At 44.4% G+C, this 21275-nt stretch overlaps 1 protein-coding gene across 3 annotated transcripts in view; it reads right to left on the reverse strand.

The window, feature by feature from the left end:
- MTUS2 (microtubule associated scaffold protein 2) overlaps positions 1–21275 on the reverse strand; it is a 555967-nt gene that overhangs the window by 41571 nt on the left and 493121 nt on the right. For all 3 annotated transcript variants that reach the window (XM_045797034.2, XM_045797033.2, XM_045797032.2), the window contains one exon: positions 20797–20863. In XM_045797034.2, the coding sequence (XP_045652990.2) occupies positions 20797–20863 (67 nt within the window). The remainder of the gene's footprint in view (positions 1–20796; positions 20864–21275) is intronic.

Genomic DNA, 21275 nt, shown 5'->3' on the forward strand with positions numbered 1-21275 from the left:
CATGGAGCCCTACTGTTTCTTATCCTGAAACCTAAAAACCGAATCTTTACTCTGGAAGATTAGGTCTTATCGGAGGCAGCTGCTCCTTGACGATTGGTTCCCTCACCCTTCTCTCTCCACCCCTGCCTTCATTTCCTGCACCTGCCGTAACAAACCGCTACAAAATTAATGCTTAAAACAACTCAAATTTCTTATCTTACAGCTCTGTGAATCCAAAATGCGTCTCACTGGGCTAACCACCAAGGTGTCGGTAGAGCTGTGTTCCTTTCTGGAGACTCTGGGGAGAATCCCTGTCCTGGCCTTTCCCAGCTTCTCCAGCCTGCCCACATTCTTCGGCTCGTGGCCCCTTTCTCGGTCTTCAAGGCCAATGGCACAGCATCTTCAAATCTCTCTCCCTGGCCCCTGCTCCCGGGACACATCTTCTCTACCTCCCTCTTCTAAGGACCCTTATGATCACATTGGGCCCCAAAGGACAATTCCCCCCACCTCGAGGTCCTTACCTTTATCACACTTGCCAAGTCCCTTTGCCACGGGAGGGGACATACTCACAGGTTATGGGAATGAGGGCGGGGACGACTTTGGGGCTTCCTTCAGGCTGCCACACCCTCCCGGCTTCTCTCGAGCCTCGTTCCTGCTGTTCCCTCTCTCCCTAGGGATTTCACTCTCTGGCTGCACGTGCACAGACTCTACAAATGTCTGAGTCTTTTATCTTGAACAAGCAGAACAAAAGCACACTCTTCCTTCCTACGCGATCCTCTAGCTACGAACCCTCCTCTCTTACTCTTCAGAGTCTAGCTCCTCACAGAACAGGTGAAAATCTGTCCCTGCCTCCGATCCTGGTTTTTTTTTCCCCCTCCCATTTGCTTTTCAAATCCCTGCAATCAGGCAGTGAGGACTCTACCTCCCAAATACGTCTGGAGTCTGGCTATTTTTGCTCTCCTTACTGCCACCGACCTGGCTGCAGCCACCATCATCACTCATCCGGGTTATTGGAAAGTTCCCAGACTCGCTGCTTCAGTGCCTGCCCTGTACCACTGAGTCTTAAGGTGGCAGCCAGAGACAATCCTTGGAGACTGTACGTCAGCACTTGCTCCTCTGCACGAAGCCCTCACCTTGCTCAGGGTAGAGGCCACGTCACATGATGGCTCGCCAGGTCCTCCAGCATCGGGTCCCCACAGCCTCCGGACCTCAGCTCTCACTGCTCTCTCCCTGTTCACTCTGGTCCAGCTACACTTGCCTCTTTGCCACTCCTTGAACACTTTGAGGACTGTGGTTCTCAAAGTATGATCCCCAGACCAGCAGCTTCAGCAGCACCCGAACACTAGCTGAAATGCAAATTCTTGCCCCCCTCCCCAGCCTGCTGACTCAGAAACTCTCAGTGGGGGAGGGGGGCTGCAATCTGCTTCCCCAGCCCTCTTGGCGGTTCTGATGCCAAAGAGTGAGAACTGCTGGTCCAGACACATTCCCATCCCAGGGCCTTTGCACTGGCAGTTTCCTTTGCGTGGAAGCCTTTTCTGCCAGCTCCTCCCGACACCCAGCTTTCTCTCTCTTTGGTCTGGCTTTCAGCCCAGGAGCTCCTCCTCCAACTCAGAGACCAGTGACCCCCCCCATCAGAGGTCTAAGGCTCAGCTCTGTGAAGTGCCTTATCCAAGCTTCTAAGTTTTAATCACTTTAACCTCTTTCTGAGTACCTGCAGCTTCTTCCTCAGAGTTCTTGTTTTGCCTTTTCAGTGGCCTATTTAACAATCCTTTATGTTAAATTCTTACTGGTAAAATAACTGGCATGCCTTTTGCCTGCTGGCTGTGTCCGGCTATCTGGTAAACTCAGGCGTCTACACACAACTCCTTACAAACTGGCCAAATGCAACTGTCCTGCTCTCCCCAAAGAGAACCGTGAGGGGAATGAAGGGAAAGCCCTTGTCATTCCAACAGGTCTCTGCTGAATGTGTTTTGATGCACACTTTCTTTATGTCTGGATATGCGGTGTGTTTGTGTGTTTGTGTGTGTGTGTGTACACTATGGGGTTGCTTCCTTAAATTAAATGATTTATTATCTAAAGTGAAGAGCTTTAAAATTTCCCCTAAGAAGCCTTCTGAGTTAGAACATCACTGAAGAGAATAATCTTACAGAAAAGTAGGAAATACCTTGGTCAATTTTATCTTTTCAGATTGTTGACTTGAAGAAAAGGCAGTGGAATTACATTAAATGTGACGAATGTTTTTGTGAACATTTCTTATGAAGAAAAAAAATCAGTTTATCCCCTGATCTGACTAAATAAATGTTGAATAAATGTCAGGAAGGAGCCCCACACTTTTAGCCTTTCCCGGGCACCAAGTGTTTCCATCTGTGCCCCTTCCGGTCCCTCCCCTACCCAAACCCACCATGATGTCACATCAACATGACAGGGGAAGCCCTCCATGAGCTCACACAGCTGAAGAAGAAGAAACAGGGTTTGGGTAGAAAAGGGAAATAGGGGCGCCTGGGTAGCGCAGTCGTTAAAGCGTCTGCCTTCGGCTCAGGGCGTGATCCCGGCGTTCCGGGATCGAGTCCCACATCAGGCTCCTCTGCTGGGAGCCTGCTTCTTCCTCTCTCACTCGCCTGCTGTGTTCCCTCTCTCGCTGGCTGTTTCTCTGTCACATAAATAAATAAAATCTTAAAAAAAAAAAAAAAAAAAAAGAAAAGGGAAATAACGTGGAAGGCATAGCAGGTACAGAGGCTGTGCATGGAAGCTTCGATGGGAAGAGTACACCGAAGAAAAGTAAACTCAGACCCAAACACTGAATGCCCAGCCTGTTAGGGGCAGGGAGCTGGGTGGCAAGCCCCAGGAGCTGCTGCCTGTGTGTTGGGACTGTGCTGGAGTGAGGGGGCGACCAACAAGTGCAGTTCTAATCTGGGGAACCAATACCATTTGAGTGGAGAGGCAGACAGTGAAACAGGACAAAAGCACTGTCTCTGAGCAGGCATGAGAGGCAGAATGCTATGAGAAAAACAGGCATGGGATTGGAGTCTGTGACCCCAGTTCAAATCTCCGCTGTAGAACATATAAGCCTGGGCAACTCGATGCTTGCGGCTCTGAGCCTCAATATTCTCAACTGTAAAATAGGCGTACCTCGCAGGACTATTCTGAGAATTAGAAACCATGTATTTATGCTCCTGGACATTTCACAGGCATTCGGTAAGTGGCAGCTTTGATTACGCAGGGCATATGCATTAATCTGTAAGTATCTGCCGCAGATCGCAGGGAAGGAGAGCCTGGAGTGCCTCTGGTAAGACAGGGAAATCAGAATTAATGCGAAAGTGCAGAACGGCATAAACGTTATCTTTATTTAATCCACTGTATTATTTTATTTAGTGACTATAAAAATATTTTAAGAGTTTTTCTCATAAACTCTGTCTCCCCAAATAATTTCCCCCCTGTGACCTGAAGCTCGTGGAACACCAAATCGCTTGCTCCAGGTATTCAGAAACTAACCTTGAGTGCTAAACACAGCCCCTCCCCTTGGGGGGCCTTGGTCTAGTGACAGGAAGTGAGAATCAGATGCATGCATGAGCCGTGACAGCAATGTGACAGTAATGCCGCGTGCTATGGCAGCAGAGTAGTGCCACTGAGGAGGAAGGTCCTGATAGGGCACTATGGAGGTGACAGTTTTCTAGCAAGCCTGGGGAGGTTGGCGGGGGAGGAGTAGGAGAGACCAGTTCAGGAAGAAGCAAGAGAAGCCGGCAGGGACGGGATGGGGAGCAGCAGGAGTTGTGTGTGGGAGGGCAGAGAGCAGGCCTGGTGTGTGTGCTACAAAGTCTGAATTCTATTTCTTCTATCCATGATATAAAGCTACCAAAGGATCTTTCTTTATCATAGTGTTTTGGTTTTCTGGATGAGACAAGAAAATTCAAATAACATGGAAGGAATATGGTGAAGAGTAATTTTTCCTCCCACCTAGATCCTCTAGCTAGGGGCAACCACTGTGCTTCTCACAGGCAAACATGGGCCTGGTGACTGACGGATTTTAATCAGGGAAGGAAGAGAGGATGGACATTAGGGGCAGGAAGGGAGGCAGGGGGTCTCATGAGGAGATTTTTGCAAAAGGAGAGACTACATCACGACAGGAATTCGAATGAGGACATACTTTAAAACTACAATCAAGAGGAGGTGGTGACACTGGATATCAAGTATGAGGAGCGGGAGAGATGGCGAGGACTCTCAGCCTTCTGTGTTAGTTTACTCTAGGAATACGCTGTCAAGAACTGAGCTAAAAAGTTATGGTTGAGTTTAACTGTTCCCTGTCTCCTTTTCTTTCTCTCATTCATGGTACTTTCCAAGTTTTTTTTTTTTAATTGAAATGGCTGCCCTGCCAGTCTCCCTGACAGCTCTGTGTAGCCAGGTGATCGCTTGGGCCAAAGGGATGTAAAGAAGTGATACAGCAATGTCTAGACCATATTTTTAGAAGAGAGCTGTTTGCCCTTTACTTTCTCTCCTTCATTTTCCCTCAGACTGAAACGTTCTCCTTCATGCATCAGCTCCAAACATTCAGGGACCACGGCCTTGGGGGCGGTGGAGCAGACCGTCCAGACGCATGGCCACCCCTGGGTCTCGCCGCCTTTGGACCATTACATGAGAGAAAAACATCCCTCAGTCTGATTTATTCCATTCATTTGGGTGTCTCCTTAGCTTAGCTTGTACTTGAATGAAATCAAGAATATAGAAGGAGAAGTAGAGATCTCATTTTGCTTTGCTTTGACGTGGGGCGTATGGAGTGGGTGGAGATATAACTGTTTGACTACGAAGAGTGGTATTGCCCGTGATTCACCAAGAGGTGACCTTAAGAGAGACCGGGGCTGGGGACCTGGACCTGGGAGGGAACAGGTTAGGTGGTAGTTGAAGCCATGCGGGTGGATGAGATCACTCCTGAGCTCTCAGAGAGTGAAGATGGCAGAGGGAACAGCGTCTCTGGCAAACAGATACTGTAAGGAGAAGGCTACTTACTTCCTTCATTTTACGTTACAATCGCCTGCTACGATGCCCATTTTCCCAACTGATTATAAACTCTTTGGGTTCATGGATTATAAAATACTGATCTCTGAATGAAACACCTAGAATACTTTTATACAGAGTAGGCATTCAGAATTATCTTAAGAACCGTACTTTAAATCAAGAAATTGGCAGAAGACATGAACAGAAATTTACGCAAAGAAGACACCCAAATGGCCAACAGACACACAAAAAAGTGCTCCACGTCACTCGTCATCAGGGAAATACAAATCAAAACCACAATGAGATACGACCTCACACCAGTCAGAATGGCTAAAATGAACAAGTCAGGGAACAACAGATGTTGGCGAGAATGCAGAGAAAGGGAACCCTCCTACACTGTTGGTGGGAATGCAAGCTGGTACAGCCCCTCTGGAACAACAGTATGGAAGTTCCTCAAGAAGTTGAAAATAGAGCTACCCTATGACCCAGCAATTGTACTATTGGGTATTTACCCCAAAGATACAAATGTAATCCAAAGGGGCAGCTGCACCCCAATGCTTGTAGCAGCAATGTCCACAATAGCCAAACTATGGAATGGGCCCAGATGTCAATCAACAGATGAAAGGATAAAGAAGATGTGGTATATATATATACAACAGGATATTACACAGCCATAAAAAATGAAATCTTGCCATTTGCAATGACATGGATGGAACTAGAGGGTATTATGCTAAGCGAAATAAGTCAATCAGAGAAAGACAATTATCATATAATCTCACTGATATGTGGAATTTAAGAAACAAGGCAGATAATCATGGGAGAAGAGAGGGAAAAAATGAAACAAGACGAAACCAGAGAGGGAGACAAACCATAAGAGACTCTTAATCTCAGGAAACAAACTGAAGGTTGCTGGAGGGGAGGGGGGTAGGGGGTTTGGGTGGCTGGGTGATGGGCAGCAGGGAGGGTATGTGTTGTGGGGAGCGCTGTGTGTTGTGTAAGACTGATGAATCACAGACCTGTACCCCTGAAACAAATAATACATTATATGTTAATAATTAAAAAAATAAAATGCTTTATATCCTAGCAATAGTTTTGCTTTCTGTTTTTCCTATTCATGACTGTAGACCATCCCAAGTCAGTCTTTAAGACAGGTCACAAACACAAATGAGTGGGGCTCCAGGAGGCCCTGTGGCAAAATGAGAGAGCCTGCGTGCCCAGGTGAAGGGGGTGGCAGCTGTTCAGTAAAAAGACAAAGAACTCACTAAAAAATGGACAACCAACACTTCACGATAGATATTTGAATCGCCGATTAGCACATAAAAAGGGCTCAACATCATTAGTGATCAGGGAAATGCAAATTAAGACCATAATGAGAGAGTCTTCACACCTACTAGAAAGGCTAAAACAGCAACAACAGAATTATTAACAATACCAAATGTTGACAGGACGGGGAGGAACTGGAACTCTCAAACATTGTCAAGTATCATGCAGAATGACACAGACAGTTCAAGAACTGTTTGGCACTTTCTCCTAAAGTGACACGCACATCTATCCTATGACCCAGTAATTCATAATGTAGGAGTTTAGCTGAGAGAACAAAAACACAAGATTGTGCAAGGATATTCCTAACAGCCTTCTTTATAAGAGCCAAAAAGTAACAATCCAGATGTCTATCAGCAGACAAATGGAAAATTAATTTTGGCAGGCTCATGCAAATGGAACATACTAAACAATAAAAAGGAACACACTACCGATTTACTCAGCGACGTGGATAATCTCTCATGTGGAACAAAAGCATCCAGACACAGAAGAGTATAAAATGTCTGCTCCCATTTGTATGAGTTCCCAGAACAGGCAAAACTAATCTATGCTGGCAGAAATGAGAAAGTGTTTGCGTTAGAGGTAGGGAGGGGATGGAACTGACTGGAAAGAGGCCTGAAGAAACCTTCTTGAGGGAGGTAAACGTCATAAATTGTTTTGGGTGGTATTCTTAGCAAGAGATCACCAAACTGAACATTTAAAAGTACACAGTTTACGAACCACAAACTGAACAGTCTTTTCTATTTATCCACGTATTTACCCTTTCGATAATCTAAATTTAGTCCCATATACCCAAATTTCTACCATTTTCAAAGCATATTTTTCTCTTGTTACAGAATTCTGGGTTGATGGGGGTTTTTTGCTCCCCTTTTCCTGGCACTTTAAAAATTCCAGTGCCTTCTGGCCTCTGTTTGTTTCTGATGAGGTTACCTGTCATTCATATCTTCGTTTCCCTATATATAATGTGTGTCTTTATCTAGTTGCCTTGAACATTTCCTTTTTAACTCTGGTTTTCAGTAGTTGACAAGAATGTGCCTAGGTGTGATTTATATATTTGTATTTATCTTGTTTGAGGCTTATTGAACTTCTTGGGTCTGTGGGTTGCTCTTTTTTTAATTTTTAAAAAACATTTACTTTTCTATTTGAGAGAGAGAGAGAGAAAAAATGGGGGGCAGAGGGAGAGGGAGAGAGAACTCCAAGCAGACTCTGTGCTGAGCACACAGCCTGACATGGGGCTCAGTCTCACGACCCCAAGCTCACAACCCAAGCCAAAACCAAGTGTTGGATGATCAAGGGACTGTCCTACCAAGGAGCCCATGTGGGTTGCTCTTTTAAAACCAAATTTAGGATGTCTATGCCCACCATTTTCTCAAGTATTTTTTCTCTCCAATTTCTTTCTCTCCCTCCCCCTTTTGCTAATCCAGTTACACATCTGCTACACTGCTTGGTGCAGCCCCACAGGTCACTGACACTCTGCTCCTATTTTCAGTCTTTCTGTCTGTTCTTCTGACTGGATAATGTCTGCTGATTCTCTTCAACTCACCGACCCTTTTTCCTGTAGTCTCCAATCTGCTCTAAGGCCTATCCCGTAGATTTTTCATTCCAGAGACTCTACTTTGGGGTTCTAATGTTTCCATTTGGTTCTTTTTTACAGCTTTCATTTCTCTCTTGTGCCTCCCTACCAGTTTACTCATTGTGTTCTTACTTTTCTAGAAGTGCTTGAATATGTTCATAATAGCTTTTAAAATTTCTTATCTGCTAGTTCCAACATCTGTGTTATTTCAATAACCAACTCTATTGACTACTTTTTTCCTTGATTATGGGTCCTGCTTCTTTGTATGTCTAATTTAAAAAAATTGTATGTCCAACATTGTGGGTGATAAAGCATAAGGCGTTTCCTTAATGAGTGTTACCTTTTGTTTGTGGGCAGGTAAATTTCTAGACTGCTTTGATTCTACCAGGCTTGGTTTCATTCTTTTTAGAGTGGGTCAATTTCAGGCTGTCTTTAGTCTTAGAGAGACCCTTATTCCAACTAGGTCATGGCCCTTATTCCTAAAGCCTGGCCTTTCTCAGGGCTTGATGGGTTGCTCAAGAGATCTCCCCACCCTGGCTGGGCTGGAATTCTAATGTCTTCCAGCACGACACAGCCTCTGATATCTCCATTCAGCTCCCAGCCCTGCAGTACCCACCCTCTGCCAGGCCTCCCAGTGCACATACAATCTACCCTGCACCTAAGAATGCATGGGAAACCCCTATGCAAATTTCTGGGGCCCTCCTCTACTCAGCTTACTCCTCGCCAGGCTCAGTCCCACAATTTTTAGCCATTTCAATTGGCTCGAACTCTGCTATCTGCTTCCTCAGCTTTGCCAGGTGGTGGTCACTGCCTGGAGTGCCTCTCTGTGCCGGGGTCTGAGAAGTGGCCCCAGGCAGATAGCTGGGGCTAACATGGGACTCACTTCGTGTGTTTCCCTTTTCTCAAGGACCACAGGTCTGTGGTGCACCCAGTGCTTGGAAACACGTACCTCGTATATTTTGTTTGTTTCATGGCTGTGTACAGTGGGAAGTTAAGTCCAGTACTGTATTGTGGCTGGAAGCAGAAGTCTGGACATGGGTATTTGGTAAAAACACCCAAGTGATGCTAACAGACTTCCATCTCCTCCCATGGGATCCCTGGCTAAGAACTGAGGTCCTAGAAAAGAACCGGTCATGGAGATGACTGCCCAAGGCTCTCTCAGCAAGATGCCATTATTATCTCCAGTATATTTTTGAGTTTGGTCCACTCAGCTGTCTCCTGATTAGAATTTTAGCTTTCTAGAGAGATCTGCCTGTGAGGGGATATATTTGCCATTGTAAACTAGTAAACTGGTGTTTTTTGTTTTCACATCAAGCTCTAGTGAACTTAGTTAAAAGATGCTTCCTTGAAAGTCAGAGCCCTTTCTGGTATACTAGCAAAGAAAACAAAAAAGCTGGACTACAGTAGATCCAGCAAGGTAAATGCCCAGACTCAGCTGCCGGCCTGGTCTCTCCGCCTGGAACCATCGTTCTGATTAGCTAAACTGTGGCCACATTCTTCATCACGAGCTGTTGGTTTACTTAATTTTAATTTTTTTTTTTGGTTTTGTTTTTTTGTTTTGTTTTTGTTTTAAAGATTTTATTTATTTATTCGACAGACATAGAGACAGCCAGTGAGAGAGGGAGCACAAGCAGGGGGAGTGGGAGAGGAAGAAGCAGGCTCATAGCAGAGGAGCCTGATGTGGGGCTCGATCCCGTAATGCTGGGATCACGCCCTGAGCCGAAGGCAGACGCTCAACCGCTGTGCCACCCAGGTGCCCCTTTGGTTTTGTTTTTTAAGAAGATAGTTGTGTTAAGGAGCCCTGAGAGCTCATGATCAGACTCGTTATTACTGAAACCCAGTAAGTCCTTACTTGGTTACTTGCAACACAGAAATGGTCTGGCTTTCATCTTCTTCACCAGAATTAACTTTCCCAAAACCTGGCTGACGAACTACAGTTTTGATCAAAAAGAGTGACCTGAATCACAAACATGTAATATACTGTAATTGATGGTATTTTGTTTAAATAAACTGCCAAATTAAGCAAATAGATTGATAGAAGTACTCCTGAATACCTGAATATGGCCCTGGTGATACTTGTGGTTATTTGAATGCATGAGAATAATTCATCATGTCATTAGACAAGAAAAATCAAATGTTAAAAAGTCTGTGAAAAGTGAATCATCGGAGTCTTATATCCCAAATACTGTCCTTGCTTTTTATGCAAAAAATTTAAAGAGTTTCATAAACCCTAACTCATTCCTCTTCTTAGGAATAGCCACATGGAAAATCTGTTTTCACTATTTTTCCCATTTCCCATGGAGAGACCAAGTAAATGACGTCATTAATGCTGGCTCTGTAATTGATCTGGTATATGGAATAATCACTTCTTCATTCCTTCATTTCCCTTAAGCTTAGCAGTTTTTACCCCTAAAAGCCTTTCCTGGATCCCTGCCTAGGTTGCAACCCTTGCTCTGAGCTCCCAGAACTCTAGCACCTTACTTAGTACACTGGATTTTAACTATCTGCTTATGCCTGTCTCTCCAGTGCATAAGTGTTCCCCCAAATCAGAGACCACGCCACGTTCCTCTTCGACTCCTGGCACACTAATGGGTAGCTCTCCTGAGTTCAGTCAAGTGTATAGAGTGAAGCAGTGAATGGTCCACAGTCATAAGCATTGAGCCAGAGTACCAGATACAAAGAAAAATAAGAGGGGGTCCACGTATGAGAAATTCACAAGTGGGAAGCAATTACGCTTGCATAATTTGTATGTGACTGTCACTTAAAATACATATTTTGCAAAATGCTCTTCAGCAATTCTCAGGTTAATCGATAGTACGTCATGTCTTTCTCTTGTTTTTTATTATCTTCCCTCGGTATCAGTTGAGATCTTATAACACAGGGGCAGCATGCTATGGTCATGGTGGAATGAGATAAGGACCCGGCTCTGTCATTCCTTACAGTTATGTGACTTGGGGTTCGCTTCTACTTTCTCTAGGCAACATTTCTTCACTGTTAAAACAGTGTGGTATTATCTACCTTACCTATCTCTTAGGGTTACTGTTAGGATCAAATGAAATAATACATGAAAGGGCTTTGCCAACCATACACCACTTTAAATATTAGATTTTTAAAGTCACAACTTTATGGCAGCAGCTGGTTCTGAGTTTCAAGGAGCTGCTTATCCTCAGGGTCGTTCAGGGGCAGCCCTTGGTATCCTGATCTAGTCAGTCAATTCAGGTTAGTTAAGGATTAAACGGACAGACTTAAAAATATTAACACGTATCAGGAGAAAAAATTATCTTTACTCATAGAATAGTATATATTTTAGGGAACCACAAAATGGACATCTCCACATAAAATAACTAGAATGTGCTATGCGTATTGACTTAAAAGTCTTATAAATATCAAAAAATGTGTTGCTGCCAATTGGAATAAATCATTGTCTCAGAGAAAGTAGCAGTTTGGTAAAATTGTAGCTGATAATGTCTTTTCCATGGCAACCCAACCCAGCCTTTGGCATATTTAAGGGAGTCTGCAGTTTTGGTATTCCTGTGCATTGGTAAGCACCGTTTGGGACAGAAACTAAAATGACTTTATAAAATTACATTTACTGGAATACAATCTAATCATGGCAGTTGACATCATTGGTTTGAATTTTTCCCAGCTCAGAACTAATATCATTTCCCTGGAGGAAGGTCATGCAATTCCAGAACCCAGCCATGCTGAGTGGTCCATCTTGCAAAGAAAGCAGTATATTTGAAGTTATACGGTCATGCTCAAGTTTCTGACAGGAGACTAAACCTACCAGACCAAACCTTCTTTCAAATAACACTATTCGCCTCATCGCCAGAGAGCCTAGGACAGTGACAGGACATACTGGGTCTCTCCCATGTTGTCCAGAAAATTTAATAAGAGAGCAACTCGGCGATTCAGAGAGAATTCTGCATCCCAAGGATTTGATATATTGTATTTTATTTTCATTCAGTTCAATATCTTTTCTAATTGACCTTGTGGTTTCCTCTTTGACCTGTGTGTTATTTAGAAGTAGGTTATTTAATTTCTAAATGTTTGGAGTTTTCCCAGATATTTTCATGGTACTGATTTATAGTCGAATTCTGTTATAGTCCAAAACATTTAGTATGATTGCAATTCTTTTATGTTTGTTGAGGTTTCTTTTATGGCCTCGAATATGTTCTATGTTGCTCAATGTTCCACGTGTATTTGAAAAGATTGCATGTTCTGCTTGTTGGATAGAACGTTCTGTTAAGGTCAGTGAGGTCAAGTTGGTTGATAGTGTTGTTCAGATCTTCCGTATGCTTACTGATTTTCTGCCTGCTTATGCTCTTGATACTTAGAGATGAGGGAAGTCTCTAAACTTAATTGTGAATTTGTCTATTTCTCCTTTCAGTTCTATCCGTTTTTGTTGCATGTTATTTGAAGCTCTATTGTTAGTTATATAGGTATTAAGTATTGTTATGTCTTCTTGGTGAGCTGACTCCTTCATCACTATCTTTTGGTAATATTACTGGTCTGATGGTTACTTTGCATGATATTAACACAGACACTCCAATTCTTGATTGGTGTTAGCAGAGCGTATCTTTTCCCCATTCTTTTAGTTTTAAGTTATTTATGTCTTTATAGTTGAAGTGGGTTTCTTTTAAGCAAAACATAGCTGTGTCTTATTTTTTTTTTAAATCCAATCTGACAAAACTGCCTTTTAATTGGTGTGCTTAGAAGAGATATTTTTATAAATCGGAAAATGTGCATTATATTTTTGTGATCCCAACATTATTTTTTCTGAGACATCCTCTTGGTTTTGCATTTTTGACTCAGGTTTTTTTAAAGCTGTGAGAGGAAGGACGACAGAATCCAATCTGACATTTATGGGAATTATAACTCACTGAGCCCCCACTATTCTGCTAAACACTCTGCTAGATCCTTTGCTCTCAATCGTCTAGTGTGACAGAACTATTCCCTCCATCTCACTGATGGAGGCAATTGGGGCCCCATAGCGTAGGCTTCTAACAGCCCTCAATAGACATTTTCCCCTTCTTCCTAGTAATGAAATAATTCACCACGGTCACCAAGAAAAAAAAAAAAAAGCACATTTCCCAGTTTCTGTTGTGGCAAGGTTTGCCTTGGAACTTAGTTCTGGCCAATGAGATATAAACTGAAGTATAGATCCTGGAAAATTTCCCCCAAAGATAGCTGACCCACTCTCTCTGTTCTTTGTTTATTCCTTCCTCCATCCTACTACCTGGAATATAAATACGATGGCAGTAGCACCAGCTGCCACATTGGGCCATGAGAAAAATGTTCACAGTCTTGGGGTGGTAGAACCATGAGCTGCTGTAAGAGGCCTGGGTTCCCGGGGACTTTGTAGTGCAAAACCATACCTGTCTGTGGGTGCTTACCTCCTGACTTTTATATGAGAGAAAGAGAAATCTATCTTGATGAAGGTATCATTTTGGGAGGAGTCTGTTATTTGTCCTGAACTCAATTCTAATGGATATAGCCTCGGGCCAAATACCATGACAGTGTTATATAATTACACTGTAATTCATGTTTTAAAGATTCATACTAACATCTATTATGATTTTGTGGGAAAGTCATATAGAATTGGGAGAAGCAGCTATTTTATTTTACCTGATTTTTCAATTTGCTAAATTAAAAATTACCAAAAACAAAATGGTGGTGAGGTGGGGAAGCCATGGCAAGCTTACACTCTGTATGTTAGAATTCCAGAACCTGACTCTGACAGAACCAGCTGTATATACTTAAGGAAGTCACTTAATCCTTCTAAACATCTAGTTCCTATAAAATAAAGATACCAACACCTACTTCATTGAGTTGTCTGAAGAAATACATAAAATATATCACATATCAGAGCTTGGTAAGTACAAGCACTATGTAAATACAAGTTCTTGTGATCATAAAACTGGAAGACATTTCATATATAACCTTGAAGGGTAAAATCGTCTCACAAACACACTTCCAGTGGTGTGTATATGTATGTGTGTGTTGCTAATTATAAATGAAAATAAACTGAAAAATTCATTCTAGTTAGTAACCTAAGAGCATAACACTTCTGTGCTTACTGTCACAAACTTAGATGTCTATGTAGCTTTATATTGAAGCTCTCACGATTCTTAAATATCTCCTTTTTTATATTACAGAAAACATTCAGATTTTTTTTGCTTCATTTCAATAAGCTGACTTTAATCAAAATGTGGATTTACTAATTTAGCTTTCTGTATAATACCTTAGAAACTTAGCCGGAATGATTGCTTTGTTAAAACTATATTTCATGTTAAGTGTTAAGTGTTTTTAAAGTGTTTAAGAGAGATAAGAAAGCCAAGTCCATCTTAAGTCTGAAGCTGGCAGAAAGATAAGACCCGTGTGCCTGGCTTGGGATGGGGACAGCTAGAACAGACGCTGTAACAAGGTCAAGAGAGGAGGGTCGAAGAGAAGGTGACGGAAGACACACCGGAAGCAGAAGGCAGCTTTGACCTCAGCATTAGGGGCTGGGGGCAGTGTCAGGTAAATAAAGCAGAAGGAGGGCAGCCAGGATGATCAAGGGCTTGGAAGAGGAGAGGCAACTTCACATCAAATCAGACAGTCACAGCTTTGAGCAGACCCAGGGCAGGAATCTGGGGGAAGGTGTGCAGTGGTGTTAGTGCTGGTCCACCTTGAACTTGCAGGACTTCCGGACTGGCTGAGAGAGCATCAGTGCACCTGGGAGTGTGAGCCAGAAGGCTCAGTTTAAAGCCAGCTATGCATGGCATATGTTTTTTATATCTGGTGGAGCTCATCTAATTCATACATATGTTTTTAAATAATTCATACTTTTTTGAAGGTTCAGGTTTCCTAATAAGGCAGCTTTTCTGGAAAGAGGACCATAAATATCCACCCGATGGTGGTCAACAACTTGAAGCATAAGATCTCAAAAGAAAATAATCTGTATCTAAGCAGAACAGCTTATAAATCTATTTCAGCATTTACAAATATAAGCATGACCCTTCAATTATTCATTATTTGACTTCCAAATTTGGAGAACACCACTCTATCTAAAAATCGAGGCTTATATTTTAAGAACTACATTTTCTGGGAATTAAAAAAAAAACGTGATTAAAAAATCAAATATTACATCTATTTCTAGCCTCTTTGCTCCTCGTCTCCTGGATGTGGTGCTGGATCCCGGTCCCCTGGAGATCTAAAATGCCCTTCATCCCACAATCACTATAGCTTGGCTCTTCCAAGGACAGACCCAATTAAGGTCAACTCCAAACACAAGGTAAGAGCCATCGTCCCTGAAGGGTGACTTAAGGATGAGAAGCTTTCAAGAGGAGGATGACCTGAAATTCTTGTATCCACACCCACAGGAGATACAAAATAACACAGATAGCAATTTTAGCCACTCCACAGGGACTCGACTCCTAGACCGCAAAATGCTCCATCCCAAACTGCACCCTGGTACATAACTGGGTATTCTGTGTTTCTTCTCAGGGGTGTGTGTGTGTGTGTGTGTGTGATAGAGAGAGAGAGAAAGGTGGGGGAGGGGGAGAGAGGAGGGAAAGGTGGGAGGGAGAGGGGAGAGAGAAATATTGATGGAATGTCCTCTTTATAAGGCAACCCTAGCTACACTGAGGTTAAATCCACCACAATCTTTCATCTTGATTTAGAGAATAAATATCAAGGATCTTTCACATACAGATGAGTTTAGAACAAACGTGAAATTCTATCAAAACAATTCGTCCACACTTTGAGAGTATCTTCCCAAGAAAATGACATGAGGAAAAAAGTAATTTGCATAACACTGCAAATAATAGCAAAAAACCGGGGAAAATCTAAGTGCTCCAAGGGGAGGAATAGCTTATTGTAGTTTATCAGCATGACTAGGTGTTTTATAACTATTAAACGATAACTGTGGAAAGTTTTTTTCCGATACATGGAGAGAGGAAACAAGTAGACTTGTTCTCTCGATAGGTGTGCAGACTGGGCAAGGCCTGGAAATGGTCCTGGCAGCTGGTGGTCCAGAGCACAGTCACTGGGGCAGCAGGCATCAGTAGGTGCTCAATAATTGTGCCCTTTCCCTTCCTATAGGCATCTATCCAAATCTTAGTCATCCTGCAAAGTCCATCTCAGACAGCCCCTCCTCCATGAAGCTGTGACTGTAAGCTCCTTGAGGACATGAGTGAGTCTCAGTCACCATTGACCCGTATACAGCAAGCCCACATGCTGCCTTTGTGCAAATCAGAAAAAAGCGCTCCTTCCTCTGGGTGGCAGCAGCCCCATTCCCCGGGCACAGGGCTTGCTGAGTGGCTGCAATGGGGATGCATGTCATTCTCCACTACGAGGGATGCCCCGTTGCAGGGTACAAACGACCCCCCCATCCATGGTGACCCTGCCTAGCCTGTGCCTCATACATACTAGGTGCTCAATAAATATTTGTTGAATGAATGAATGAATGAATGAATGGACTGAGATTAAGGTGAGCGAAGTTTTTCTTCTGGGTGTTTCTTGCAGATGTTCCAGTTTTAACCAAGATCTTTGACCAAGCCCCAATTTACTGATCTTTCAAATGTGGTGAATGGGCCACAGTCATTAAGGTCTGGACCAGCACCAGCTCTGAAATGCTACGACTCTGCACTGCCCTATACAAAGTGCTCAGGAGCCTGTTAAATGAATGAAGCATTCTCCATAGCTGGCTGGTACCTTGGCTAGGTGCGCTGTAATAATACACTGGCCTCCTCCCCGGTTCCTAGCAGAGCTCCTAAAAGCCTTTGAATTTCTAGAGTGAGAAGAGTATCTTTTGTTATTCATCATGAGTCCTTCTAACCACACCTGAGCTTACGCTAATAAGGTGACTAAGGTTAGGGCCCCGACACATGGGGCTGGTCAGGGAAGACAAGGTGATGTGAGACTTAGAACTTTCCGCCCCACTCCCTGACCACCAGGGAGAGGGGAAGCTGGAGGTTGGGTTATAAACACCCTTGAACAGAGGATCTCAAGAGCTTGCAGGTTGGTGAACACATTAAAGAGCTGGCAGGGTAACCCATCTGGAAAGGACATGCAAAACTCCTGGACCCCTAGCCCCGAGACCCAAATACTCGTCCTATGCAAGTCTTACATTTGGCTGTTCCTGAGTTGCATCCTTTCTAATACATGTAAGTCAAGTGTTTTTCTGAGTTCTCTAAGTCATTCTGATGAATTACGGGACCTGAGAAGGGGGTTGTGGGAACCCCTGGATTTGAAGCCAGCTGTTTAGAAGTAGAAGTGGCCCCCGGAGCATGTGACTGGCATCTGAAGTGGGGTGAGTCCTTAGCCTGTGGGGCGGCCCTAACTCTGGACAGTTAGTGCTAGAACTGAATTCAGTTGTTGGGCACCTCGCTGGTATCGGAGGCTTGGTTGTTCGTGTAGAAAAATCTCCCACGTACCTGATGTCAGAAAACATCACTCCTTAGATGTTCTCAAAGTTTACTTGTAAATCAACTGCCAGCAAATTCTACTTAAAAACTATTCTAACCAGGATTCTCCTTCAGTGTGGGATAACTCACGTCAAAATCTCTGATGGGGCACTATTCAAAACATACACCTTCTAGAAGATTCTGTCGTAGCTCCACCAGACATGTCACGATTGGGGATGTACTGTAAATGTGAAGTGTGTCAGCAAACACACGAGGGGATTAATTTCTGTGGTTGGTTCCCGAAAGCCCATCTAACCTAGCCGGGAGGGGACTCAGAGACTGACAGCCCTCGCCTGACAGGCCAAGGTGAAAAAAGGGGGAGGATATTCCTTTCCTTTTTCTGGGAGCCAGGCCAACTCAGTGTATAATTTCAGAGCCAGTGAAATTTGTCCTCTGCATCTTTCCTTCCTATACCCTTCCCCTCCCACCTGGGCTTCTCTCCTTAGGCTCTCCTGCTGCCCAAAGCCCTCTGCTGGGGGACCCCACCCTCCCAGGACTACCCCAAATTCCCTACTGCCCCCCCTCCCTTGTCCCTGACCCAAATAAAAAACCCCATTCCTTCAATGTAGTTCATTGGTTCTCAAATTTCACTGTACTTCATAAACATCTGGGAATTAAAAAAAAAAAAAAAAAAAGCCTAGGCCCCAATCTCAAATGTTTTGATTTTGTTGCCCTAGAGGTCTTGGGAACCATTATTTTAAACAGCATTGCAGGTGATTCTAATAAGCACTAGGGCTGAGAAAGCCTCCAGTTAAACTGATTCTGGATACTAAAAGCCTTCGATTGTATTTATACCCAGAAAGGATGTAAACAACTGATGTGTACTTATGAGGAGATACTGGTGGGATTCAGGTTCACATATGACAAGTTTGAGCAGTAATTTTTAGGTTTGGGGCACAGGCCAGCCCTGTTCCGGGATCTGCATAAGTGCTCTTGAACCATTCTGTTTGCAGTGTCTTCCTCTTTCATGTCTGAATTCACAACATGTGGAAATTCCCACTCCCCCCAGCCTCTCCCCGCCACTGCCCCTTATGACCCCTCAGGACCCACTCCAGTGGCCCCCATCTGACTCTGCTGACAGGGGTCTAAATAAGGGTAGGGCTGCTAGGATTGGTAAGGAGCTAGGATTGCCCATCTCTCTCTCTAGATGATCATTCCAAAGTCGGCTTTGTAAGCTTAATGCTCTTTCCCCTTCGGGGGTGTTCCTTGCTGGCCAGGATCTGAGAACTCGCGGACTCTAGCGTTAACAGTAGATCCCCACACCGCACTGTCCATCTTCTCCCACAAGTGCAGGCTCTGCAGTGGCTCAGGAAGTTGCTGCTAAGGCATCCGCTGGGCTGAGGGCTGGGTGGAATGGCCCAGGCCCTGTGCTGCCAAGGCCTTCTGCACCCCCACCTCACCCCGGAGTTGATTCATTTGGCAGATGACTTCTGGTTCTATTCTTAGCACTAATGCAGACATCAAATAAGACTTAAATACAAAAACTCAGTGGTTTACAATACAAACCCTTGTGTGGTTCCTGCTGCCTTCAGAAGCTTCGGGAAAGGACAGAGGGAAGCAGCCCTGGATTTGGAACACCTTATCTGGTTGGGTCAGCGTGCACACCCCAGATCCAGAGCTTATCCATGGGGGTGCAGACATCCCTCGGGGGAGGAATTCAGGCAACAATGGAAGATTTTGTCCTCTATTTTCAGATTCAAGGTGCTACACACTTAATAGGAGAATCTCCTTTCCACGCTGCTTTATCAGCATTATCCTCTTTCATCGACTTTCCTTTTTAGGAAGGGGAACCTGAGGGACAGAGGTTAGCCAACTTGCTCTACCTGAACTTGGGTCTTTGGCCTGCAAAGCCCACGCTCAGAACCACTAAGTCTCAGAACAATCTAAAAACTCATCCATTTCGAGAAACATGTCCACTCGTGGCCCTTGGCTTCCCAGGAGTCCCTCTCACAAACTCTGCCATTGCTGCTCATGGCAGGCCTCCCTCAGGAAACCTACATCCGGGCTCAGGCACTGGCGCTCCTGGCCAGGGGATGGCCAGGGGCGGGGGTCCCTGCAGCTGCGCGGTCTCTCGCTGCTCGGGATCACACACAAGCGAGGCTGGGAAGGAGGAACGGTTTTTTACTGCTCTCCCTAGAGGGGAGAAAAGCCCATTGTTGACCTGCCTCAAAGACAAAAGAAGTCACAAAACTCACAGTGAAGAAAAAATGCTCAATTTTAAAAAAGGGAAAAAATAGACCGGGGGTGGGGAAGAGGGGAAACGGTGTTCAGATATCACTATGTGGTCCAGGGCACATCCTCGGGCCCACGTTCCCCAGAGAAGTCTGGTCTTAGATTCAAGGCCTATTTGCATGGCTGGCCTGAAGGAAAAGGTGCGGTGCCACCTGCCGAGGATGGCTGGGACTGTTCAAGTCCCTTCACTCGCAAACGGAGCCACACCTTTGGTTGGCGGGCTGCCTGCACGACCACACAGGATGGAGGTGAAGTGGTCTCTGGAAAGAGAAGAGAGCAGGCCACGGGGAAAAGGCCATGCGAATTTTACCCCTGCTGACCGATTCCTGGGGAACAGAGGAACAGATCCCCAAGAGACAAATGGCATCAAGAAACTGGAACATGGAGGGGCGCCTGGGAGGCTCAGCACGTTAAGCGTCTGCCTTTGGCTCAGGTCATGATCCCAGGGTCCTGGGATGGAGTCCCGCATCGGGCTCCCTGCTCGGCGGGGATCCTGCTTCTCCCTCTCCCTCTGCCTGCCGCCCTGCCTACTTGTGCTCTCTCTCTCTGTCAAATAAATAAATACGATCTTAAAAAAAAAAAAAGAAATTGGAACATGGAAAATACTTGGTCTGATCTTTGGCTTGGAGGTGAAAGCCCATCCATCTCCCGGACACCCCCCGGTCTGGGGATCGTCCTATCATCTGCAAGGTCTCTTAGGGTTCAGAGTGAGCTATACCACGAGCTAGCCAAAGATTAGAAGTTTTGACGTGAACCTTAGCATGTTTAATCCATCCAGGCTTACGTCCCTGATCTCCTTCTGTATTACAGCGTGTTTCATGGCAAGCTATCCGGTAGCAGGACGCCTTGGAATATCTCCAGAGATAGATTGCAGAGAGCACCTCATGGTACCCAGCAAAGCTGTGCTGCTTCCTTTGGAGCTCTGCCTGCCCCAGGGGGACCTAGACGGAGGGGTGCTGGTCACAGCACACCACGCAGACGGATGTATGCTGCCATCTGCAAAGAGCGGAGTCGAGGCCAGATTAGTTCCACCGCGAGCTGTTATGAAGCTGTCTTTATAACCACAGAGATGTAAAAATTACGGCTCCCTGCAAGGCTTCAACAACCCACCACCGGGCTGGGGAAGATGGTTCATTTTTTCCAGGCAGCCTTGCCCTGGCTGATTACATGAGACATAATTGCTTTTGTTACACACATTCATAGGTAGCAGGAAAAGACAGTCTTTATGTTCCTCATTGTCAATGCCCTACTTACCAACTTCATCCCTGATGTTTGCAAGTTCGATTGACAGCTCTTTTTCTTTCACAAGGGCACTTTCACTCTGCAAAAACAAAACGGATACCGAGAGTCCCCTAGTTTTATGCTAGGTAAGCACTTTCACATGTTTAATTAATGAATCATATTAAGCAAATATTTATAACTCTAGCCCTTAAGGAGATAATTTTCTCATTATATAAGCATAGAAAAAAATCACAAAGCAGAGTCTGACTCATTCATTTGTATCACATTCAAATCGCAAAGCTTGCAATATAATAATAACACCCCTGCTTGTGCCTTTCTCTGTTTCATTCTCTTGTAGACATCGTCCTACAAATATTTCTTTGCGTGCCTGTGCCCTTCCCGGCAATCCCCTGGTAGGTCATATTATACGCTGTTAATCATTATTGATAGTAGGAGATTTTTGACCATGAAGACATCCATGCCATCTTTCTCTGAAGGGGCAAATGCTTATT

The sequence above is a fragment of the Ursus americanus genome, chromosome 10 (assembly GCF_024610735.1).
Source record: "Ursus americanus isolate L20-20 chromosome 10, mUrsAme1.1.p, whole genome shotgun sequence".
Lineage (NCBI taxonomy): Eukaryota > Metazoa > Chordata > Mammalia > Carnivora > Ursidae > Ursus > Ursus americanus.